We start from the raw sequence: 24,803 nt of genomic DNA, 5'->3' as shown, positions 1-24,803 counted from the left end.
TCAGCGGGGTGAGTGTGGGTGGGAGGTATCACAGCCAGGCAGGAGGAAGGATGTGCTGATCCCAGTTCTCCCAGTTCCCATGGCCTGTTTCACCCTGGGGCAGCGGCTGTGGGAAAGAGGGGAGCCTGCCAGGGAGGGACCAGGGCTGGGAAAAGCTTGGCAAGAGGATACCTGTGTGCCAGGGAGGAGGAGATGGACACCCATCAAAGCCGAACAATGAGACAGCCAAGGCGATAAGCGCTCGGGATCTGGGTTAGCTTGGGCTGAATTCAAACTGGTCCCCGGAGGGGGCAGATTAAATCGTGTTAACAATTCCCTGATCTGTCCGGGCTCCGTGGAAATGGGCTCTGAAGTCAGCCAGGGGTACAGCGGCCACTTTCTCACACTCGCAGCACTGACCCAGAGGAGGTTAACACAACATCTGCTCTATCCAGTCCATCTGTAATTATAGAAAGCAGCCCCTGAAATGTGTTCCGAGTCGAAGTGTGGTGCCAGTTACTCGCTCGGGTATGCTCCATCTGCCTTCCAGCAACTAAATAGCACAGGTGAGCTGTGCAAAAAGAAACCACGAGGATTGTTAGGGAAAGAGTGTGGCCTCTGAATGCCATGGAGTTCTTTATCTCGCTGAAACAGATCCCAGAAGCAGAGGGGGAAGGAAAAGCAAGTGCAGACAAAGCTCTCCCCGGGATGCATTGAAAGGACCAAATGAGCCGTTCAGAGCACGGGGAGAAGGCTTTTTAGGGAGTGTTAGCAAGGAAATGTTCGGCTGCGCTGGCCTGCCCAGGAACAGAATAAACCCACTGTTGTGTCAACAGGGTAAAAAGGAAGAACACCCAAGTGGATTTCTGTCTGCTAAAGGGCAAACAGGCCCATGAAATGTATTTCAGCCTGGGGCTGCTGCTGTGCTGGGAGGAGAGGCACAGAGGGGCTGGCAGGGAGGCACAGAGCAGAACTGGTGATGGAGATGGTCTGTGTGATGTGGACTGAGACACCTGGTTGGCAGCACATTTCTCTCTCTTTGCACCTCTATGAAAAACCCTGAGAGAGAGAGAAATGTGCTCCCACAACCTGGGAAGCCCTGAGTCCTTCACAGGGGTCAGTTTGCCACAGGATGTGCAGCAGTGATGTGACTCTGTCACAACCCAGGCAAGGTTTTCTCTACCGTGGTCTTGAAGAAAATGCTTCGTTTAAAAAGCTGCTGTGAACCCAGACTGAGGAGAAGCAGGGCATGGCAGACACTGCAGCTGTGTTTTACTTGTGGTAATGGATTTGGGCACCTCTGATTAGCTCATTAGATTCTATGACTAAGCCTATTACAGCTTTAAGTTTGGAGCTGGGGTTAATGTGACGTGCTGATGGCTCCAGCTTCAGCAATGGCCTCACTTTGCTTCTTGGGAGGGCGATTTTCTGTTGAGGAACCCTGAGGTTCAGCTCTGGCGATCCCAGGACTGCCTCCCCTGTGTGGGTGCAAACTCCGGGTGTCTGTCCAAAGAGGGAATTCCTGGCAGAGCAGGGGTTAAGCCAGCCCCCGGGCTGGGGCTGAGCCCCTCCTGCTGCCCTGTGCAGCCACAATGGTGCCATTGTGCCCTGCAGCCTGTGCAGAGCCCGGGCTGTGCGGGACGGGGATGTTACAGCCCGGGGAGATGCTCTGCAGCCACCCAGCCGTGACCAACGCAGCTCTCCTCCAGCTCCCCTGCCTCTGCCGGGCAGGACAGGCTGTGTGCCAGGCGGTTTCTGGTTCCTGCCATGCGAGGATGGAGGTGGGGGACCAGGCTGGGGGGATTTGTCCTCACTCTCAGCATGATTTGTCATCCAGGTCAGGCTGGGAGCAACCTGGGAGAGGAAAGCGTCCCTACCCATCCAGAGGGGTGGAATGGGATGAGCTTTAAGGTTCCTTCCAATCCAAATCAATCTGGCATTATCTAATTCTGGGTTTTTTCACCTGCAGAAAAGGAGGTGCCAGCAGTCAGCGAAGAGGAGAGAAATGGGTGAGCTGGTGAGGAGCAGGTGGGCACTGCTGCTGCAGGAGCCAGCGCAGCCAGTGCTGCTGACATTTCACATCCCGGACATGCAGTGGTTATGGCTTGGCACGGTTTTAGGTGATTTTAGGTATCCAGCTCCAGCAGGACCCTGGGGGCAAGGGAATGCCACCCTGAGGGCGAGGGAATGCCACCCTCAGACAACTCCTGTGCCCAGAGCTGGAGCCTGGGGTCTTGGCATCGTCTCTGTGTGGCACCACAGGATCACAGAGTGGGCCAAGACACCTCCGTGGGTCACCCGATGTCCCTTCTCCAGCAGGGCCATCCCAAGGCACAGCGTGTTTTGGGAATCACCAGTGAGGGAGACTCCCCACCCGCTCTGGGCAGCCTGGCCAGGGCTTGGACACGGAGTAATGAAGTTCTTCCTCCCGTCCAGGTGGAACTTTCTGGGCTCAGTCCCTGCCCGTTCCCCTCGTGCCATCGCTGGGAGCCCGGAGCAGAGCCCGGGGCACTGCCCGGCGGGGCTCAGGTCCCTTCCCACCCCAATTCCCTCCGGGAGATGCTCCCGTCCCTCATCTCTGCCACCCTCGCCGGCGCCGCTGCGGGACGTCGCTGTCGCTGGGGGGCCGGGAGGCGGCTCGGGGCCGGTGAGGCGAGGCCGGTGCCCGCCCGGTGGGTGAGGCCGGTGCCCGCCCGGTGGGTGAGGCCGGTGCCCGCCCGGGAGGGTAAGGTGAGGCCGGTGCCCGGTGGGTGAGGCGAAGCCGGTGTCTGCCCGGCGGGTGAGGCCGGTGCCCGCCCGGCGGGTGAGGCCGGTGCCCGCCCGGTGAGGTGAGGCCGGTGCCCGCCCGGTGAGGCGAGGCCGGTGCCCGCCCGGCGGGTGAGGCCGGTGCCCGCCCGGTGAGGGGAGGCCGGTGCCCGCCCGGCGGGTGAGGCCGGTGCCCGGTGGGTGAGGCGAAGCCGGTGCCTGCCCGGTGGGTGAGGCGAAGCCGGTGTCCGCCCGGTGAGGCGAGGCCGGTGCCCGCCCGGTGGGTGAGGCGAAGCCGGTGTCCGCCCGGTGAGGCGAGGCCGGTGCCCGCCCGGTGGGTGAGGCCGGTGCCCGCCCGGCGCGGCTCCGTCCGTGGCCGCGCCCCGGGAACGCCGGCCCGGGGCCGCGTGACGTCATCGGCGTCGCCGTCTCCGCGGCAACGGGGGGCGCGCGGCGGTCACGTGATGCGCGGAGCTGCTTCCGGGTCGGTGCGGGACGCGGCCGGCGGGCCTGGGTGAGCGCGGCGGGACGGGACGGGACAGCGACAGGGGACAGGGACAGCGGCAGCGACAGGGGGGACAGCCACAGGGGACAGCGGCACCGCCCGGCACCGCCCGGGCAGCCCCGGCACCGCCCGGCCCGGCCCCGCCAGCGGGGAGCGCGGAGGCCGCTGTCAGCCGGGCCGGCCCGAGGCCGTGTGAGGGGACAGCGACAGCGACAGCCACAGGGACAGCGGGGACAAGGGGCAGGCACAGCGGGGGACGCCCGGCACTGGCCGGCACCAGCCCCAGCAGCGGGGAGCGCGGGGGCCGCTGTGAGGGGACAGGGGTAGGGACAGGGACAGGGACAGAGGCACAGACAGAGGCACGGACAGGGACACGGACAGGGACAGGGGACAAGTTATAGGGACAGGGACAGGAATTGGGACAGGGACAAGGATAGGGATAGGGACAGGGATTGGGACAGGGACAGCGACAGGGATAGGGGATAAGGGATAAGGACAGTGACAGGGGCACAGACAGGGACAGGGACACGGGCAGAGGCACGGACAGGGTCAGGGACAGGGATAGGGGACAAGGGATAGGGACACGGACAAGGATAGGGATTGGGACAGGGACAGGAACAGTGGCAGGGACAGGGACAGAGATAGGGACAGGGACAGAGAAAGGGATAGGGACAGGGCCAGGGGCACAGACAGGGACAGTCGCAGGCCGTGCGAGGGGCGGGCAGCGGCCTCGGGGCTCGGGAGCCTGTGGGGGCGGCTGCGGGCTCGTCCTGCCCCGGGCCCAGCACGGACAGGGGATTCCAGCGGGGACCTGCTGGGACAGGGCCGGGCCGGGCCGGGTGTGTCCCGCTGATCCCTGTGCAGTGCCGGGCTGAGGGAGCCAGCAGCGGGCTGGCTGTGATGGGCCCGTGACAAAGTTTCACCTGCTGGTGGCCTGTGCTGGTGGCCCAGCGGGACAGGCTCCCTGCCCTGCTCCAGTTCCTGAGAAATCCTGCTGGGATCTCCCTGCCCACGGCAAGGAGGGCTGCAACTAGGCGATCTTCAAGGTCCCTTTCCATCCTAAACCATTCCGTGATTCACTCCTCTGCCTCTCGAGAGCATCTCAGAAATAATTTCCCTGAATCATGTCTCGGGAGAACGATGTTGCAGCTCCTTGCAGGCGGATGTTTGTGCCTTCATCCCTTCCTTGGGCTTTGTTTTCTGTGTGTACAAACATGTCGGGATGTGTTTGGTGTGTGACTGTTCAGGATGTGCCCCGAAGGCATTTGAGTGGCACTGGAATTTCATTAGCATGCCATTAATGAGCTCATTCTCCTGAAGGGTCTCTTCTTCTCCTGGAAGCTCACAGCACAGGGGATGGAAATATTTTCCATGCTGATTGCAGTGTTCTCTTTTCACCCATCAGCTGGAAATATTTTCTGTGCTGTTTTCAGTGTTCTCTCTTCACCCATCAGCTGCAGCAGCACTCTGGCTTTCCCTGGAATCAATCTCAAGTCAGGGTCGTGCTTCTCTTTCCAGACACTTCCCAGTGCTGCTTCCAGCTTGGGAATGCCAGCACAGGAAGATGTGGAGCTTTTGGGAAGGGATCAGAGGGATGGAACAGCTCTGCTGGGAGGAAAGGCTGGCAGAGTTGGTATTGTTCACTTGGAGAGGAGAAGCTTTGGGGTGACCTCAGTGTGACCTTCCAGTCACTTGCAGGGAGACAGAGGGAGAGGGACAGGGCAAGGAGGAATGGCTTCAAAATGTCAGAGTGGCTTCAGTCTGGATATTGAGGTGAAATTCCTCCCTGGCAGGGTGGGCACAGGGGGCCCAGAGAAGCTGTGGCTGCCCCTGGATCCCTGGGAGTGTTCAAGGCCAGGCTGGATGGGCCTTGGAGCACCCTGGGGTGGTGCTGGAAGAGTGTTGGAATGAGGGGTTTTAATTAAATTATTTATAAGCTCCCTTCCAACCGAAACCATTCCGGGGTTCTCTGTCCTTGCTCACTGGGGCCACAGCCCTGCAGCAGAGCACTTAAACCTAACAACAAAGGCTATTTTTTGCCTGGAAAGTATTGGAATGAGGGGTTTGAATTAAATTATTTTTAAGCTCCCTTCCAACCCGAAGCATTCTGGGGTTCTCTGTCCTTGCTCACTGGGGCCACAGCCCTGCAGCAGAGCAATGAAACCTGACAACAAAAGCTATTTGTTGCCGCCTCTCAAAGCCCAAAGTGCCTTGTTTGCACTCTGTGCTGTCATTTAGAAAACCCAGAGTTATTTTGAGCCCTGAATTGTTCCTGGAGCTGTCAGAAACGTGCACCTTGCAGGTCACCCTGTCCTGCCCTTGTGCTGACAGCATTCCCTCGAAACCTGTCATTCCCTTGGCACATCCTGCTGCTCCTTGCTGCCAGGCAATTGTAGGGATTCATAGAAGCCCAGATGATTACAGGGCACGTGGAATCCCATGGGAGGGGAGGTGGGAAAGGTGACTGCCCACTCCATGGCTCTTTTGTCATCTCACGGCGCTCAAAAGTAGAGCTTGAGGAAGAAAATGTTGTGGATTCAAAGTTTCTGGATATAAATGTCAGTAGTTTTTCTTCTCAGTTCTGGACTGCTCTCACACTGGAGCTGAAAACACCATTTTTTTGCCTCTAAGGTGAGTTTCTCCTGTGGGATTCCCAGCTGCTGTTTGTTCAGCAGATAAAGAGGGATGGAGCAGATGGAAAAGCCACGTGAAGGACTGAGGGCTTTATGCACATGGGAGTTCCAGAATTTCCAGACCAGGAGGTCTGAATGTGTGTTTGGAAAGCCCTGTCTGCCTGTGGGTGATGCTCTGGAACGAGGCCTTTCAGCCCAAAGCTCTCAGTGCACGTTGTTCCTGTAGCATGTGGAATGGTTTAGCCTAAAACGGAACGCCTTGTTCCTATCAAACTCCAGTTTGAGGATTTATTTTTTGATTCTAGATAGAGTGGTGACATGAGTCAAGTTTGAGCTATGAATCAACCAAGCTGTTGAGAGATGAAAATGGTGGGTTTGGGGTTTTTTTAAAGACTAATCCTGTAAGTCCCTATTTGTGATGTTTAAACTTTATATATAATATGAAAATTATAACACGCTTCAGTCACTTGCTGCTTACTGTCCTCAAATCCTTTTGGTTGGTGGGTTTTAGGTAGTCTGGTTATGAAGAAGTGAAGTGGAACTTGTTAAGCAGGTGATTCTCAGCAGAGGGAGCCTAGGTGAAATCACTTCTGTTTAGAATTTTATATCTATCTTTATATCCTTGTCTATAACAAGTCCAAGGGAAAAAAACGGGCAGAAACTTTAATTCAAGATTAGCAACATGGTTTGCAATGGATGTGTGGCCCTAGTTTGAGATTTAAAACTAATTTTGCAGTAATTAGTGGAAAAGCTGCCCTATGACTAATTGTGCAGTGTAGGAAGCCTGCACTGGTTCCTGCATGGTCAGGATTGTGATGCTGTGTCCGTGATGGGTAGCAGGACCAGGAGGCCTCTGGAAAGAACAATCTCTTCATTAATGAGCTACAAACCCATCAAATGCCAAGTTCAGAGCATGCACAGGAAAACAGGGCAGAGAGAGAGGCTGAATCCCACCTGGGCAGGGCAGAGCCTTGGACGTGGAGGGGTCCTGGTGCCAAAAACACTCCCAGCTGACTGTCAGTATCTCTCCAGGCAGCTCAGCTGTGGGTGATGAGGCAAAGCCTCCTTCCTGTGCTGTTCTGTGCCATGCCCAGATATGAAGGGCACAGTCATTATCTCCCAGATACATTAGGCAGCTGCAGAATGGAATTGGCAGAAATTGCCTTTCGGCCTGGCCAAAGGGTGTTTGGTGACACAGCAGAAAGGGGAAGTTGGCAAACAGCTGTTGGAGCAATCTCCTGCTCACAAACAGCTGTTTGCCAACTTCCCCTTTCTGCTGTGTCACCAAACACCCTTTGGCCAGGCCGAAAGGTGTTTGGTGACACAGCAGAAAGGGGAAGTTGGCAAACAGCTGTTGGAGCAATCTCCTGCTCACAAACAGCTGTTTGCTCCTTCCCCTCCTGGCTGCCCTGGAAATGTGCTTGAGAATAGCTGTGGATTTCTCACAGTCCTCGTGGGAGGGGCAGAAGTGACAAGTCCAGAAGTGGCAAGTGCAGAAGTCACCTTCTGCAGCCTGGAATTGTCCTGGAAGAGCACGTGGGGTAAGGAGGTCTTGAACTTGGCCTGTAATGCTGTGTGTGTAACAGCACCAAACCCTCTGGCTTTGGGTTCTTTCCAAGTAATGTTTTATTTTAATCTTGAATTTGAGACCTGTCCTCTTTCAGATGGTCTGAAGCTCAGAAATAAAACCTGTGACCCATCTGCTTGCTTTCCCTGTGCTCTGAAGCACCACTATTAGAAGTGAATATAACTTGCTGACTGCTCATATGCTCTATTTTTCTCTTCTTTAACCAGAAGTCCAAGAAGGGAGCATGGACCAGCCCAGTGGAAGGAGTTTCATGCAAGTTCTGTGTGAGAAATACAGCCCTGAGAACTTCCCCTACCGCCGTGGGCCTGGCATGGGGGTGCACGTCCCAGCAACACCACAGGGCTCACCCATGAAAGGTAAATTCTGATTTTTCTGAGCATCTGGGGGGTGCTGAGAGGAGTCAGCTGAAAGAGGAATCACCTTGAATTGCCCAGAAAAAGATCCATCACAATGTGGTGTTTTACTGGAGAGTTGAGAGACTGGAATCTGACAAAGGTAGAAAGTGACTGAACTGGTTGGTGTAAAAAGCCAAATTTCTCTACAGCATAACAGAATCAGCAGAATAGAATAGAATAGAATAGAATAGAATAGAATAGAATAGAATAGAATAGAATAATTTGGCTTGGAAAGGATCTTCAAGATCACCAGGTTCCAGCCCCGTGGGTGGAAGATGGACCTAAGGCCTTTTGCAGTCTGTGTTTTGAGGGCACAGTAGTCCTTGGAGCTTTCCTTCAGGCCACTGTTCCTATTTTATTATTAAAATATTTTCCTATTTTATTATTAAAATATTTTCCTATTTTATTATGTTATCCTATTTTATTATATTATAATAATTTATATATTGTACTATCATATAGTATAATAATTTACTTATAAGTAAATAATAATTTACTTATGCTATTTTATTATATTATAAAATATCTAAATTTGAGACTGGTTCCCATGCCAGCAGCTTGCTTTGATGCCTGCAGGGACAGGAGCTCAGTGTACACAGGAGGGGACATATTTCAGGCAGAGGGATGAGCTGTTGAATCTCTCCTTTAGTGACAAGTGCCTCAGTTGAACCTGCAGTGTACTTTGTCTTCTCAAGGCTCAAATGCTTTGTGACCTAGTGGAGAATTCCCCTCTCCTGTGCTCCTGACCTTGCTGCCTCGAGGGAATTTAGCCAGATGTGTGTCTGAAGCTCTGTGCTGCTCATGGATGTCCTTGAGCCTCCCAGACTGCAGAATCTGTGTCACCATCTCCTCTGAATTAGATCCATGTGACACCTTTTAGTTCTCCCTCACGCTCTGATGTTGGCATTTAATTCTTGGTTTGTATGGGTGGGTCTGAGATTCACACTGATCCCATCAGAGCTGCCCCTTCTTTGTGTCACACATCCTGCTCATCATGATCCCTAGGAGTAATCCAAACTTCCATCAGGTCAATTCGTGTCATAACCAGCCCCAAAGGGGAAAACAGCCATGGAAATCAGCTGGATGAAGTTTCCAATAACTGGGTTTGACAGAGAAGAAAAAAGGGCCTGAGTTCAGCTCAGGATACAAAATGAACAAGAACAGAACAATGGCCTGATGGAATGTTCAGTCAGTGCCCTCTCTGCAGGTGAATTTACCTCTCACCTGAGCTGAAAAGAGGCCACATCTTCAAACATGACTGAGACATGACTTACAAACACTGCATTAGTAATTCCCAAAGTGCCACACTATCCTTTAAAGAAGCCAAACACTTCTGAGCCAGAAATCTTGGAAACCTGGATGACTCCAGGTAATTGTTTGCTGCCAGGATCCCTTTCTAGCTGTGCAGCTGTCAAGTGTTCAGGTGAAAAAGGGGCCACCTATTTAGGAAAGAGCTTGTGGTTAGATTTTAATGGATTTTCCTGCTCCAGAGAGGCGGGAAAGCCATGTTGTACATGAAGGAGTGTAAGACTGATGGCTTGCCTTGCCTCAACGTGGATTTCTTCAGTGGAAATTGTTTCCTGTTACAAACCCCCAGCTTTTTGCCATGGTTTAGCCTTAGCACAGCAGGCTGTGATTGAGGTCCAAGCCCTTGGTTGTAGCTTTGAGTACATTTACCTGTCTGAGGAGGGGCTGGAGCAAAACCACAACAGAAATGGAAAGGCAGAGCAGAGATTTGAGCTTTTGAATGAATGCTCTACACTGAACCTTGGGAAGGGAAAGCTCAGAAAGGAAATGCTTAAATACCTCTTAAGAAAAGTTTTAAATACCTCCTAAGAAAAGTTTAAATACCTCCTAAGAAATGTTTAAATACCTCCTGGCTGTTACTAGGCCCAAGTGGGCTCAGGGCAGGAGGATAAGGGAGTCTGTGCAGCTGGCACTCCCCTAGTCCTGTGTCCTATCTGCAGCAGCAGCTGCCTGGGGAAGAGCAGAAGTTGTGGCAAGCACAGATAGGAGACAGCCCATAAATGACAAAGGACAGGCCTGAAATACACAGAAATACAGGGAAGAACTGAAGAGCACTGATAGCAGTGGTACATCATGTTTACAACCAAGGCTTCAGGCTGGTGTCTGTTACAAAATCCCTGTTTAACCTGAAATCAGTGTAAATTCTGCCGTTACTGGTGGATTTCTCTTGCTGGCTGTAACATCCATGTTTGGGGCTGGGTTCTGTAAATCCAAGGCAGTGCTGAGCAGAGGCAGCTTCTGTTTTTCCCCGTGCCAGACCGCCTGAACCTGCCCAGTGTGCTGGTGCTCAACAGCTGTGGCATCACCTGTGCCGGGGACGAGAACGAGATCGCCGCCTTCTGCGCCCACGTCTTTGAGCTCGACCTCTCTGACAACAAACTGGAAGACTGGCACGAGGTAAAATGGTGATGGGCACCTCACTGGGTATCCTTCCCAGCTATTACTGACTGCAAATGCATTGCATCGAGGAGAGTTCCATTTTTGTGGCTTCTTTCTCATCTCTGAAGATGATGTTTATTTACTTTGACAGCAACTCAGCAATACATGTGATGAAATTAATCCAGTGTGGCACTTGACTCCTGTACCTTGTGACTTAGTCTTGGCCCGTGGGTGGAAAATCTGTATTTTTATTTTATTTCATCATGCAAAGCACTGGAACTGGCATTTCTAACACCAAGAAGTTAAGGAGCAGTTTAATTTTTAACAGAGTGGCAGTTGATTCCAGCTTTGCCACTGTGATGGTGGGCAAGGTATTAATTCCCTCTCCACATTTATTGCCTTATCTGCAGAAGAGATTTAATAATATTTACCACAAAGGGTATTTCTGCAGCCTCATTAATTAATGCTGAATGCTGTTGTAAAATCCTTTGAAGTGCTTGGGTGAAATAATGCTCAATAAATGCAATGTAACAGGAGTGAAACAATCTCAATCCATTCAAGTGTCATTAAGTTCCTCACTGGATTATGCTGTCCTTTTACGTTAGTGTTTATTGTTGGAAATACGTGGAAAAAAATAGGATATCATGGGCTTTTGTGCCATCAGATTGTCATGTCTTTAGGCAGGGAGGGAATGCAGTGTTTGCAGTGTCCCAGCTCAGGGGGGCTGAGCTCCTATCTGGTCACACACTGGTCACTCACAAGCTGCACATCTCACACCCTGCTCTGTGTGCAGTCTCTGCAGGCTGCCCTGGAACTGAAAGGCTTAAGTGTGTGCTGGCCCCTTCCTCTGAGACAGGATTACATTTTCACAGCCCATCCACACCAGATAAATATCTCCCCACCCCTAAAACCTGCCCCGTGCTGGGGATTCCAAATCTCTAGGTAGTCTGTTCCCATGCTTAGCTAATAACCTCATAGGCCAAACTGTGTAATTTAAGTCTCCTGTGCTGCAATTTCAGCCAATTTCTGCCTGCCCTGTTCTCAGCAGGCAGGAGGAGCATCATCACTGTTCCTTATAGAACAGCTTTTTATACCCACTAAGAAGAAGTTTAATGCCTCCTTTCCTTATTATAGTATGATGATACTGAAAAAAATACCCTTCTTCCAATTATCCATCATAAGCCATTTTTTTCCTAAATCCTGTGGTTTTGGTGGACTGATCTCATTCAATTTGCCTATTTAATTCCTGAGGTGCAGCACCTAAACCATGACCTCACCTGAGAGGAGGTGTGGGGTGAGGCAGACTCGTTGCACACTTGAGTTCATGAGAGAATCCCCCTTTGCCATTTATTGACCTCTGTGTGCCCATCTCTCCTTTGCCAGTAGCTGGGCCCTTTATTGACCTCTCTCTGCCCATCTCTGCCCATCCAAAAGCTTCATGCAGTGGAGCTCTTCTCTGACTCACAATTATTTCTGCATGATGTCCACTGGTGTTGGAAGCTGCTTCCCACTCAGTTCCCCAGTCAAGGAGGGAACTGGGCATTGGCTGAGCTCTGTGGGGAGCAGTGGGAAGCTGCACAAGTGCTCAGTGCTGGCCATGGAGGCAGGAGAAGTGACCATGGCCCCCTGTGAGGGAGGGCTCCCTGGAACATTCAGCTGCTCAGCCTTGGGGTGGAGGTGGATTTATGACCTCTCCCCAGGGACTGCCTTTCTCTTATCAAGCTGCTCCTAGAGTGTAATTAAATGAACTCTTGAGGAGAATGAGCAATTAACCAATCCATCTAGATCAGGAATGCCTGGAGTATGAATTACAGGCAGATATCCCTATGTTTTTCCCCATATCATTGCTTTGTGATGATTCCACAGGGCCCCTTTTAGGAGGTGGAATATTATTGCCAGAGGTCCGATTACTGCCTGATATACATTTCTTTCTATTTTTTGTTTTTCTTCCCTCCCCACTTAGGTCAGTAAAATTGTGTCCAACGTCCCCCACTTGGAGTTTCTAAACCTGAGTTCCAACCCTCTCAGTTTGTCCGTTTTAGAGAGAAGTTGCGCTGGGTCTTTCGCTGGCGTCCGCAAACTTGTGCTCAACAACAGCAAAGCTTCCTGGGAAACAGTGCACACCATCCTGCAGGAATTACCAGAGTAAGCCTGGCAGCCTGGGGGGTTGCTGCACTCAAGGCTGGGTTATGGAGCCATGTGCTGAGGGGTGAGGGGGTTGTGAGGATGCAAACATCATCAAGCAAAAATGGACCTGGGGGTGCTGGTGGCAGCCAGTTGGATATGAGCCAGCAGTGTGCCTCGGTGGCCAAGAAGGCCAATGGCTCCTGGCCTGCATTAGGAATTGTGTGACCAGCAGGAGTAGGGAGGTCATTCTTCCCCTATACTCGGTGCTGGTGAGGGCACATCTTGAGTGCTGTGTCCAGTTCTGGGCCCCCCAGTTCAGGAAGGACGTTGAGATGCTTGAGTGCGTCCAGAGGAGGCAACGAGGCTGGTGAGGGGCTTGGAACACAAACCCTACAAGGAACGTTTGAGGGAGTTGGGGTTGTTCAGCCTGGAGAAGAGGAGGCTCAGAGGTGACCTCATTGCTCTCCACAACTCCTGAAGGGAGGATCAGACAGGTGGGGGTGATGTCTGCCCCTGGGCAGCAGTGACAGAACAGGAGGACACAGCCTCAGCTACATCAGGGAAGGTACAGGTTGGATATTAGAAAAATATTTTTCACTGAAAGATTAATAAAATACTGGAATTGTCTTCCTAGGGAGGTGGTGGAATCACCATCTCTGGATATGTTTAAAAAAAGACTGGACTTGGCACTTGGTGCTGTAGTCTAGTTGTGGTGTTAGGGCATAGGTTGGACTTGATGATCTTAGAGGTCTCTTCCAACCTCATTATTCTGTGATTCTGTGATCAGTAGAGAAGATCTTTCCTTTGGGAGTTTGGGAACTCCAGATGAGTGCTTTGCATTGTCCTAAAAACCAAACTTGGGTGGTGCTGCAAAGCCCAGGCCTTCTCCTCCTCCAAACCTAAATACCAGAGATGGGTAATGACCCCAAAAATGTAGGAGGGTCACACTTCCCTCTGAGTCACTGTGCAGTGAATGGTGCAGGACATACCTGTTAAATGGGAGGTACCTCTGAGGGTCTGGCCACTTGTCAAGGAATATTTCATCCTGCTTCTCTGTGCTAAGGTGTTGATTTCTGTGGTTTGGTCATGGGCCACCTTGGAATTCTGCTCCTGTGGGTGTCCTCAGTGGCTTCATTTTGATGATAGATCCCTCTTTGTGTGGCTTTGTAAGCAGAGATGATGACAGCAGAATGTCCTGCATGGCCAGCCTGCACTTCTCTGGGATTGTGAGAATAGTCTGAAAACTTAGTGGGACCAGTTCTTTCTTTACTGGGATCTGTTCTTTCTTTACTGGGATCTGTACTTTCTTTAATGGGAATCTTTGGCAGTGACATGGGGGGGAAAAATCATCATCAGTGTTGTATCAAAACTGCATTTTAAATTAAGATGAGAGCACTGGGAGCAGGTCCCAGTTGGAGCTGGATTGGTGGCTTGTTGGGCACAGAAGCAGAAGACAACCCCAACCAATCTGTTACACAATACTGGGAGAGACTCAGGGAACACTTGAAAGGTTTTTTTAATCTCTGAAAATATGGATGGGAGCAGAGATGTAATTGAAACACTCTGTATGGAGTGCTCAAAAGCTTTCTCTGCACCAAGGTTCTCTGAGCTGTTACAGAAAGTTTTGTTAAAATCACATAAAATTGATGACATGATCCTTTCTGCCCTGTGCAGCTTGGAGGAACTCTTCCTGTGCCTTAACGACTACGAAACAGTGTCTTGTTCTCCAGTTTGCTGTCAGTCTCTCAAGCTACTCCACATAACTGACAATAATCTTCAAGACTGGACTGAAATTCGAAAGTTGGGAATTATGTTTCCATCACTGGACACACTTATCCTGGCTAACAACAACCTCACCACCATTGAAGAGTCAGAAGATTCCCTGGCAAGGCTCTTCCCCAACCTAAGATCCATCAACTTGCACAAGTCAGGTGAGAGCCTGGAAGCTGGGATGGGTTTTGTTGCTTGATCAGTCTCTCCTCTGTATAGAGACAAGCAGTGAACTTGCCCATCTGTGGGATTTTCCTGCTGCTTTGGGTAGTCAGTCATATCAAAAGATGAGTCAAAGCAATGTGGACCAGTTAATCAAAATGAGCTGGAAAGGTTTTTTATGTTGGTAGTTTCCCTCTGTTTCCCATCCCGGCCTCAGGTACTCCTGGCTGGGGAAGGATAAATAAATGTCTGGCAGTGAAGGGGATGAAAGAATCCCATTTTCCCTTTATTCCCTGTTTTATCTCGGGTAAAATGAGGCCATGTGCAGGTGTGCAGCGTGGATCAAGCATCCCCAGCAGAATCTGTGCTCAGTCATTACAGCCTCACAAGTGATGCTGGCAGCTGCTTTTACACTCCAGCCCCAGAGAATTTTCAGCCAACGCTCCAGAAAGAGAATGAACAGTTGGAATATTGGGAAGAGCACCCTGTGCTGGGAGAGAAGGAGCTGCAGGGCAGCTCGTGGGGGCTGTGATGTGTTTGTGTATGACACATACACCAGAAACTCATCTGCAGGAGTGCTTCATGCACCAGCAGCTTTTGTTCTTTACAGCTTTATATGCTGTGCAAGTGCTGCTGAAGTGTCAGGCATGTAGAAGGGACTTTATTAACATGCCCTACAATGTAAGCATCAAGGAATCCCTGTAATAAAAGCTTAACTAGAGGAGGAAAAGCCTGTTAAGCTGCATTTGAAAGCACTGTCTCACCGAGGAACAAGTGCTTCTCTGGTAAGTAGTTTTGCAGTTTTGATGCCAGGTGCTTAAGAACTCTGGGCTCCGTGTTGCATTTTGATGTTTTGGGAGCTGAAAGTCAAATAGGAATCCCAAGGAGCTTGTTAAAACTTTTTGGGGGTTTTAGAGAAAGCTACAGCACTCTGAAGTTCTGGCAGGTGAGCACTGCAAGATGAGTTGTGTTGATCTCATCACACAATCACGGCTCTGCTGTGCTCAATCCTCAGCTTTGTTTTATTTTGCCCTCCCTGCTTGCTTTGTTATCCCAAATGTCAAGTCTTGAGGGGGCTGCAAACGAGTTAAAACCTTTTTCATTAAATGGCTGGATGGCTTCTGGGACTGTTTCACCATTGGGTTGTGAGCAGAAATGGGACCCAAGGTGGTTGTGTGTGTTGAGGTAAAGCCATTTGATGGCCGTTTAGTGATGCCTGGAATGAAAGAAGTGCTGGTGGCTTTTAACTCTGAAGGCAGCATCCCTTTATAGACACATCACTGATGCTGGTCAGTCCCCAGCAGTGAGGCCAGGGGCTGAGTGGTCCATAAAAGAGCCATGGAGAGCATCCTTATACACATGGAAACAGCACAAGAGAAATTCAGTACTCTGTCTTGTAAGCAAATGTTGATTTTTTTAGCAGCACATTGTGAGCAAAAAGCCAATTTCTCAAAGGAGCAGCAATGACACTCTCCTGTCACATATGTTCTTTGGCTGTGTCTGATTATCTTGGATCCATGATGTGTTTTCTGTGTTTGTTAACACAGATCTTTCCTCCTGAGCAGGTCTGCATTGCTGGGAAGACATTGACAAGTTAAATTCTTTCCCGAAGCTTGAGGAAGTGAAATTGCTGGGAATTCCTCTGCTGCAGTCTTACACCACCGAGGAACGCAGGAAGCTGCTAATAGCCAGGTCTGTTGGTTTGTTCTGCTCAGCAGAAACATGACAAGGCAAGAAAGGGGTGGGAGCAGGTAATGAGAGGAAGAGGCTGGCAAGAGATGAAGCTCTGTGTGAATGCAGAAAGATTGGAGCTCGATTTGTTGGGTGGGAGCAGCTCATCAGAGGAAGAGGTTGGTAGGAGATGGAGTTCTGTGGGAATGCAGAAAGATTGGAGCTTCTTTTGTGGAAAAATCAGAGAAGTGAAAATGTTAAATCTGACTGCTCTGCTTCTCAGGGGATTTTGGGAGGCTCCTACATATCTGTGCACGTGTGGTGAAATGAAAATGCCTGATTTTGGGTGCTCTTGACAAATTACATGGAACTTTCCTGCTCTCTCAAAGGGATTGAGGCCTGAGCTTCCTGGCAGGAATTCTCACGGTGTTAAAGCTGAGGCACTTTGATGTGACTGCCTTGTTGGTGAGCCTGTCTGGGCTCCCCTCCTGGCTGACTGTGGCTCTTGGTGTGTGCCTGCAGGTTGCCATCCATCACCAAGCTCAACGGCAGCATCGTGGCCGACAGCGAGCGGGAGGACTCGGAGCGCTTCTTCATCCGCTATTACATGGAGTTCCCCGAGGAGGAGGTGCCCTTCAGGTAGGAATTCTCTGTCCTGCAGTGGAGAGCAGGGACAGAAGGGTGCTGACTGGCCAGCTGATGGGAAATACGTGCCAGCTGTTCCATGAAAAAGACACCCCTCACCTTCCTCCAGCCTTGGCGCCTTCAACAATTTCAGCCCAAATTTCAGTTTGGGCTGAAATTGTTGTGTTCTTGTTGTCTGATGACTTCTGGGGTCACTCCTGAGTCACATTTGGTCTTAAAAGTTCCTGTGTCAAGTGCCATTAAACAACAGGAATGTTCAGTTCATGACCTTCATTGTTTCCTGGGCTCTCCCACAGCTCCCTTCATAATCCACCTGCAATTGGGAGTGCCCAAAGCCAGGACACATCGTGCTCTCCACTGCCAGGCCAGAGCATCTCATCCTCTGGACCATCTGGTGTGTGGAATGTGGCTGGCAATGGGAAGCTGTCCCCTCACTTTCAGGCCTGCAAATCACAAGTCTGATGTGTTTTCTTTGCCAAAAAAGTACATCCAATGATCCGTTCATCTTGGTAAACTAATGAACTTGGACAGATGCTGTTCAGTCTGTGTCTTTTTTGTGCCAGCATCCACTTACTGCTTTTAATGGGCTGAGGAGGGATCATGGAGCATCAGGCCACTGCCTTTACCTGCCCTCTGCCCTGAACCCTCACATGCTTTTGGACAGCAAAGCTTTATTTTCCTTTATTACAGAAAAGGTGTAGGACAGGAGTGTGTGTGTGTGACTCTCAGGGCACAGACAGAGGTGGGGACACACTGAAAGTCACAGGTATGGCCTGGCATGGATGACAGAGTGCAAATGGCATCTGCTCAGTGTTTTCCTCTGCTTAACTCTCAGCTAAAATGCCTCTTGTTTTTCTAAAGTACTAGATATGTGACTTGCCAATCCAGTAAAGGGGTGGGAAAGCTGGAATGGGGAATGAGGGCATTGTATTTTGTGTGAATATTAATAGGGTCAGTGATTACAATATTTGTTAAAAGCATGCTGGGGTCAGTTCAGAGGCAGAGGGCACTCATGCAATCAGAGAGACAAGCCAGCTGGTCCTTTTTCTGAGGACAAGTCCTGACTTGTAATTTTAGAGGGCCTTGAAGCATAAAAATTGAAGGAAATATTGGAAGGGATAAGAGCAGAATGAAGGAGAGAGGAAGGGGAAGGGGAGACTGGGACTGTGAGCTCATGGTGCTGCTCCCAAAAGGTATTAATTTCCATAACATTTCATATTTCTTGTGTTTGGTGGTGACAGAATGTCAGTGATCCATATATTGCTGGGAAGGACACAGTGGGGTGCAGCTTTAGGCACTCATGATGTTTAGGACATGGGTTTTGGGAACAGGCTGTGTGTTACACATCACCACACACCACTGGGATTGGTTTGCAGGTGGGATCTCATGTAAAAATTTACTGACATCTCACCCATCCTAGAAAACCAGGCTAATTTTGAGCAGCATGCCAGCTTTCTGCTAGAAAATCACCTCCCCCTCAGACTTCTTAGCCTTTAAACACTGGTACTGCCTTTTTCATGGTCAATGGCCTCTTTGTCCGAATCCCTTCATCTGTGCAGTGTTTCCAAGAGACTTCTGCAGCTACCAGAGAGGGTTGTTGTGTCCTGGAGGGGTTGAGTGCCACTGCAGACTCTTTCCTAGTGAGGCTGCAGATGGCTGAGGGTGTCCCCAGTGCTGGGTTTCAGTTCCTGAACCCACATTCAGCAGCCCTTGTCCAAAGGGAGAGCTGGCATTCCATGCAGAGGGATTTTGTGTCTGTTTGTTGCTAAAGCTTCCCCTTCCTCGCTCCCAAATCTGGTGTGGTGGCTCCAGAAGTGGTTTGCAATTAGAAACTAATCAAGACACACATGTTGTGCCTGGGGTCTGACATCTGCATTGCAGTGCTGCCTCGAGCAGAAGGAGAACAACTTGAGCAGGGAAAACTTCACAGTGGGAGCAGCCCCCTCCAGACTGGCAAGGTGCAGCCTGTGATAAGCTCTGTCACCAGAGCCCCCCTGCTTGCTGCATTGCTGTCTGCAGCTGGAAGGGATCAGGCAGGCAGGGAAATGGAAGGAACAATTTATCTCTGTGGCTGTCGTGGCTGCAGGGAGCGCCGGGTGCACAATCCAATATTGGCTGTCTTGTGGAGTGACGTCCTCGTGTCTGGGGGGTTTTAATGAGCCCTCTGCTTGTCTGCTCCACTGTTTATCTGCAGAGTATCACAGACACTTTCAGCCAGGCTCAGGTCTTCAGCAGCCTCAGTGTCTGCCAGGCTGCAAGGGGTGATTAGAAAAGTCTCCAGGGTGCCTATTATTGGGGTCCAAAACATCCATGTACCTTGGTCCTGACTGATTTGAGGGCAGTCAGTCGCTCACACTCCCCACTTTCTTTGCAGCTCACTTACAAAGGAGGAAGGTGCAAAGCTCATTCTACCCTTCCTCAACACAAGAAAATTTCAGACAGCGTTGCTTGACCCACCACCTATTTACAGCACATATTTGGATAATCATGGCTCTCTCATGGTGGTTCTCTCTCAGCTTGTCTGAAATTTGTCCCCCTCTTCATCCTCTCCCCACCATCAGCCTGGTTCAGTTAGTGCATGAATCACAACAGTAATTGTGGCTGGCCCAGAAGTTGTTGCTGATGTGCAGCAGCAGAGATGCTGAGAGTTAAAGGGATGTCCCAAAGGGGGCTGAGGGGTTGGAGCAGCAGGAGGTGGGTTCCTCTCTCCCTCTTTCCCATCGGCTGTTGCTGCTGGCAAATCCTTCCAGAGAAAGAGAAGCCCTCCCCAGTGCTGACACCTTGGCTGGCATTTGCTCTGCCTGCAGGTGGGTTGGACTTGGGGAGTGTTGTTTTCTCTCAGCACTAATGGCTTTTCCAGATAAATGGGGCTGCTCCCACCACCCCGGGGCACCATCCCACCTTTGGACGCTCTGGTGGTGTCCGTGGGACTGGGGAAATCCTAGTGCCTTGTGGCCCTTAGCTCAGTGCCCAGCTCACAGAGGGGCTGCTGTTCTCCAGGAACATTCCTGCCTCCAGCAGGACTCCCTGGGGTCCCGCAGCCTGCCAGCTCCCACCGCTGCCCGGGGGCTGTGCCGCCGCGCCCATCGGGAGCACAAAGCCCTTTCTGTGCCGGCGCTCTGAAACCTTACCTGTCCCGGGCAGCTCTCAGCCTTTGTCATCCCAGCCCCATTGTGTTTTGTGCTGCCATTCCTCCTCTTTCCCAGCCAGGCAGGGAGATCCAGCCTGGCCCGATGGGAGCGATACCAGGGGGGCGGGGGTGACACAGACTTTCCATTGCAGGGACCTTGGGAAGAGCGCTCGGAGAACTTGGCTGCAAGGACAAGGTGACAAGTGCAGTGTGTGCCTCTGCTAGTAAAGTTCCCATCTTGTTTTAGAGCAGGTGTGAGGGATCAGCTGGCAAGAAGTGCCCTGTTTGTTATCAGCTCTCAAAGTGTGCAGCAGCTCACCTTGTTTTGGTGATTTGATGATCCTGTACTCAGTGGAGTGTAACATTTGGGCCTTTTGGAAAACAGCAGGAATGTCTGATGATCAGTTAAGTCGTGAGGCCACAGATACTGGGAATCTAAACTGAAGGCTGTGTCCTTTCAGTGAGCACTACCTTGGTTCTGGCACTCTTTAGTGAAGTGTTTTCACTGCAGCAGGAGGCGTAGAGTTGTGAGCACAGCGTCCTTCTTTCTTCCAAATCCCGCTGCAGCCACGGCTGGGATTTCTGAAACTGTAGGAGCCCAAACTCTGTTGTCAGGAAGCTGTTTTGAGACCAGTCAGCTTGAACATCTCAGGCTGGTGGTAACTTCACCTTCCTCAGCAAGACACTTTTCTCTAGTGAGACGCTGCAGCCTGAGGACTGTGGGACAGTGACTGGAGTGCTTGGGCTTTCTGGGCTTCCAGCTGGAATCAGGGTCTATGTTGTCTCGTGTGGGGAGCACTCAGACCTGGGAGATGTGCACTGCCTGTACCATAACTCTGGGCTTGTTGAATTTCCCAGGTATCACGAGCTGGTCACCAAGTACGGGAAGCTGGAGCCCTTGGCAGTGGTGGATCTGCGGCCTCAGAGCAGCGCCAAGGTGGAGGTTCACTTCCAGGACAAGGTGGAGGAGATGTCCATCCGCCTCGACCAGACTGTGGCAGAGCTGAAGAAGCACTTAAAAACTGTGGTGCAGCTGTCAACAAGCAACATGCTGCTCTTCTACTTGGACCAGGAAGCTCCTTTTGGTCCCGAGGAGATGAAATACAGCTCGCGGGCGCTACATTCCTACGGCATCCGGGATGGGGATAAAATTTACGTGGAGCCCAGAATGAAATAGCCTTTTTGCCCACACCCACATGCCCCCACACACCCACACACATGCATTGAGGAGTTTTTTGCAAGGTTTTTATTTCGGTTGGTTGGTTGAGGTTTGGTTGTGTTTCTGTAGCAGGTAATTTCTTAGCCCGGAGGAAGTGCCCTGATCTGAGAACCATGCCCACCATCCACTGCAGGTGACCTTGAGGTGACAATTGACTTCAGGACGTGTGTTTCAGTGTGGGCAATACCTTGATGTTTCCTTTGATGCTCCGGTATACTCGTGATTTGGCATGAATGGTCAGTTGTTCAAGCTAAACAATGCCAGGGTCCATAAGGGAGGAGACAGCTCGGTGCAGAATTTGACCTGTTGTTTTCTTTTCCTAAATTTTTTGGTGTTTTGCTCCACCAAATCTCCCTTTGGCCTAGCTATCCGACTGTGGCTCGAGCTTGCTGTAGTATTTTCTTGCAGCTTGGTGCTGTCTCAACCTTTTGTTGTGCTCGAGTTCACAGGAAAGATCTCCATCAGTATTCTGCTTGATTCAGAGCTCAGGTACTTTAGTGCATCCACTTCACTCCACTGGTTTGCTTTCTGTGAGTGCACAACATGGAGGAAAGGAAAAGAACTTCCCAGAAAGAAACTTTCTTTTCAAAGTGCACACCCTACATCCACCTGATTTTGGGGGGGACAAAAGAGATTTTGGCTGCTGTACCCATCTCATACGGTGCCTGCAGCCTGTGGGGATAAAGGCTGTGTTGGAAAGTGAATTTTGGGAGGTGGTGGATGAGCGCTGCATTGGAAGGGCTTTTAGAACAACAGGTCAACAAGGGGTTGAAGAGCAGCTTCCCCTGTTGTCCATCCTGATGCTGAAGAGATCCTCCATGCACTTCACCTTGTACCAGTGGGTGCTGCAAGTGGAATGGCTAAAATTCCTCTCCTGGGAGAGAGGAAGAGTCAAGTTGAAGTTTGTGTTTTGTTGCTGTTGCACCAGTTCAAACCTAGCACTTTCCCCTGGCCGGGGGTCCCTGCGTAGGGTCCGAACTCGGAGGATGCGTTGGCTCGGATCAGCCTCTGGAAGTGGAGGAGCAAAGCAGCTGGACTCGTGTTCAGAGGTTTCACTCTCTCTCTTGCCTTCCCCCACGTGTCCCTCGTAGGCATCGCGTGCTGCTGCTTCACGTAGGCCCCGTTTTCTACTGCAGAGCAGATTCCCCTGCCTGCTCAGTGAAATCCTCCTTTTTCTCTCTCTCGTTTCGCTTTCCTGTGTCTTCCCCGCTCCAAGTTCAAGACTTTCCCAATTTCCTGGTTACAAGCAGCTGCTCAGCAGTTTTTGGAGCTGTGCAGCGAGGGCTCTAGTTACACGTGAACTCCTGACCTTCATTTTGAAATGCTCCCTTTATCCCCACGTGCACTTTCTTTCCCAGGATGCTTTTTCCCACATCACCGAGCTCCTTTGGTATTCTTGGAGTTGTGTATTTCTCTTCACGTTTTACCTGGATTGTGGGGTGGGATCATTGGGGAGGGGACAAAGTATTATTATTATTATCTCATAGTCTTCAGGTTTAGGATGTGGGGATTGTTCAGAGGGGATTAGTTCCTTACCCAAAGCAAGGATTAAAACGGGAGGATTTAAAACAAGTTACTAATTTGTGCCTCATACCCCTGCCAAAAATAGCAATTTCTTGGCCCCGTTGAGGTGAGCAATAGGGAAGGGAGTGAGATTTTCCATAGGTAGCATAGCTTTTTCCATAGATCCGTGGTATCTGTAAACTAAACAGCAGGGAGATAGTGGCAGTATAACATAAAATGATGCTTTTATAAGCTAGAGCTTTACTGAAGATGTATTTTCCGTTTGGGCAGCGAAAATAATTTGCTGCCTGATAGCAGAACCCTTAAGCCAACACTTCTGTATGATATATACATACCTACCAATAGGAAAAGTTGTGGTTAATAAGATATTTTGTTATAAAGCAAAGTTTTATGAAGATATGGTTGTTTAATATTAGAAGCCTATTTCAGCCCTTGACCTCCAGTGTAAGTAGGTTTTCCCTGAGTGGCTGCAGAGTCCGAGGCAAGCGACCTATGGGGATGCAAAAGTATCTCTGACCCAATTTTCCAGAGCAGTAATTGCCTCTGTGGGTGTATTTATGGCATTGCACCTGCCATTAGTGAGATGCTGTAACTCTTGACCAACTTCCTCAGCACAATTAAGTGTCTGGGTTTCAGAGAAGGGAATAAACAAAGGCCATTAAATGTGGAATGGGATGATAAAGAAAGGCCAAGTACGTGCTTTTAAGTTTGTTTGCCCACTAAAAATTGGGCTGTCCATGGAGGGATCGGTGCTGTCACCAGCTCAGAACTGGCAGTAAATGCTGCTTTTTTTTGTGACAGACCTGGCGGGAACTGGAAGATGGAAAAAGAGAACACAGAAAGTTAAAAAGTGCTGGGGATTTGGTGCTGACACCCAAACCTGCTCCCCTGGTCCATTCAGGGTATGAAATCACCACCCTACCACTTCTCCAGGGGAAGGTTTTTCTCAAGGCATTCACCTTGTGTGCAGATGGTGGAGCAGGTGTGGGGTAGAAACCAAAAGTCTCGGTTGGCTTCCCAAGGAGAAGGACTCAACCCAAAAGCCAGAGAGAGTTTGTGTGTGCAGATGATCAGCTGTGGGAAGTGGGACCAAACAGCACACAGGGATGTGGCAAAATACCCCAAATCATGATACCTTGTGGGGTAGGGTCCTGTGTGTGTGCCACCCAACATGCCTTGGGGAGAGAGGAGAAGGTTTTGAGTGGGAGAGGAGGTTTGGGTGCAGATGTGGCAGGAGGTTTGATTTAAACCTCTGCCATGTCAGGAGGGGCCATGTCCAGGCATTGCCAGCGTGTGCCCTCTTCAGCTAAAGGTCCCTGGGTCTGTCACATCCGCTGAGAAAACAAAATAGATGTGCAAGCTTCCCTGGCTTGTGTGTCCTTCTGTCTGAGGGCATTTTGTTGTGTTGTTCCTGCTGGTTTTTGCATCAAAGTCTGCCACGGGCAGCCCGTGCAGAGCACCTGGGTGACAGCTGTATACCAAAGTGTCACACGGCTCCGTGTGCCGAGTCCCACGCCGCGCCGTGCGTTTTTGGAGATGTTCCTGTTCAATATCCGTGTTTTTGGCCAGATGTTCCAGGCAGATTGCTGTTACGAATATGCACAGGGTGCTGGCTGTCCTCTGCTCGCTGGCTGGGGTTTGTAACCTCGTTTTTTGGGAGCTGCAGGCGTGCTGGTGGCAGGTGTGACCCGTGGCTCCCTGTGGCCTCTCCTCCTCGGGGCTGGAATCCGACGGAGGCGCCGCAGCGGCTCTGCCTCCTCGCTTGCCAGTGAGATTCTGTAGGTTCTGTTCCTGTGCAAGATTTGAGAATGCAAACGAGGTGCTTAAAGCAGCCCAGAGGCTAAAATTTGTATTCCTGGCAGCTGAGCCTCCCTCGTTTGGATGTGGCACTTTTTAGGCAGCAGAGAGACGCCTTCCCCAGAGCAACGTTAGAGGGGTTCAGCCCTCTCGGGCCTTTCCCTCTGTGATTGCTTTTCTGCAGTTCCTGGAAACTTCAACTATAATTTATACATTAAGATCTATTCTTGCTCCCTGTTAATGTTGCATCCATATGTAATTTCGAAGAAGAAGAACTGTAAGTCCATCTGGTTTTTTATTCTTGTTTCTCTCCCAGGGGATACACCTCCCGCTCCCACAATTTGCCTTTGGTTTGCTCGCAGACTTTAGTGGTGGAATTCAGGCCAAAAAAGGTCATTGGTTTGGATCAGTTCAATAAACTTATGTAAGTTTTTACACTAAAACCCCCAGTGTCCTGAGCTTTGCACTTTTGTGTCCCATGAAAATATGTTCCTTGTTATCACCCCA

The 24,803-nt window shown here is 50.6% G+C and overlaps 1 protein-coding gene across 3 annotated transcripts; it reads left to right on the top strand.

Moving 5' to 3' along the window:
* The first annotated feature begins 3,171 nt into the window (after window positions 1–3,171).
* Window positions 3,172–24,739, top strand: TBCEL (tubulin folding cofactor E like). Of its 3 annotated transcripts, XM_021543391.2 has the most exons (9): window positions 6,998–7,044; window positions 7,244–7,403; window positions 7,657–7,806; window positions 10,130–10,269; window positions 12,215–12,396; window positions 14,053–14,309; window positions 15,876–16,002; window positions 16,504–16,620; window positions 20,615–24,739. In XM_021543391.2, exons 1-9 carry the CDS (start codon window positions 7,006–7,008, stop codon window positions 20,931–20,933), a joined length of 1,491 nt encoding a protein of 496 aa, XP_021399066.1. In that variant the 5' UTR covers window positions 6,998–7,005; the 3' UTR covers window positions 20,934–24,739. The 3 variants fall into 3 exon arrangements, with proteins under 3 accessions (XP_021399067.1, XP_021399068.1, XP_021399066.1); XM_021543392.2 differs by lacking the exons at window positions 6,998–7,044; window positions 7,244–7,403 and adding an exon at window positions 3,172–3,238; XM_021543393.2 differs by lacking the exons at window positions 6,998–7,044; window positions 7,244–7,403 and adding an exon at window positions 3,221–3,238 and having other exon boundaries at window positions 7,660–7,806.
* The last annotated feature ends 64 nt before the right edge of the window (window positions 24,740–24,803 follow it).

This window comes from Lonchura striata, chromosome 23 (assembly GCF_046129695.1).
Source record: "Lonchura striata isolate bLonStr1 chromosome 23, bLonStr1.mat, whole genome shotgun sequence".
In the NCBI taxonomy this organism is placed as follows: Eukaryota; Metazoa; Chordata; class Aves; order Passeriformes; family Estrildidae; genus Lonchura; species Lonchura striata.
Note: the sequence above shows the minus strand (reverse complement) of the source record. Positions and strands in the feature narration are given on the sequence as shown.

What these genes read in the sequence shown, in the direction of transcription:
- TBCEL (XM_021543391.2), top strand. Translation starts at nt 7,006, where the DNA reads ATGGAATTGGCAGAAATTGCCTTTCGGCCTGGCCAAAGG. An exon ending in CCTTTCGGCCTGGCCAAAGG is followed by an intron (nt 7,045 to 7,243) that starts GTGTTTGGTGAC and finishes GCTCACAAACAG; the next exon opens with CTGTTTGCTCCTTCCCCTCC. An exon ending in ATCCTGCAGGAATTACCAGA is followed by an intron (nt 12,397 to 14,052) that starts GTAAGCCTGGCA and finishes TGCCCTGTGCAG; the next exon opens with CTTGGAGGAACTCTTCCTGT.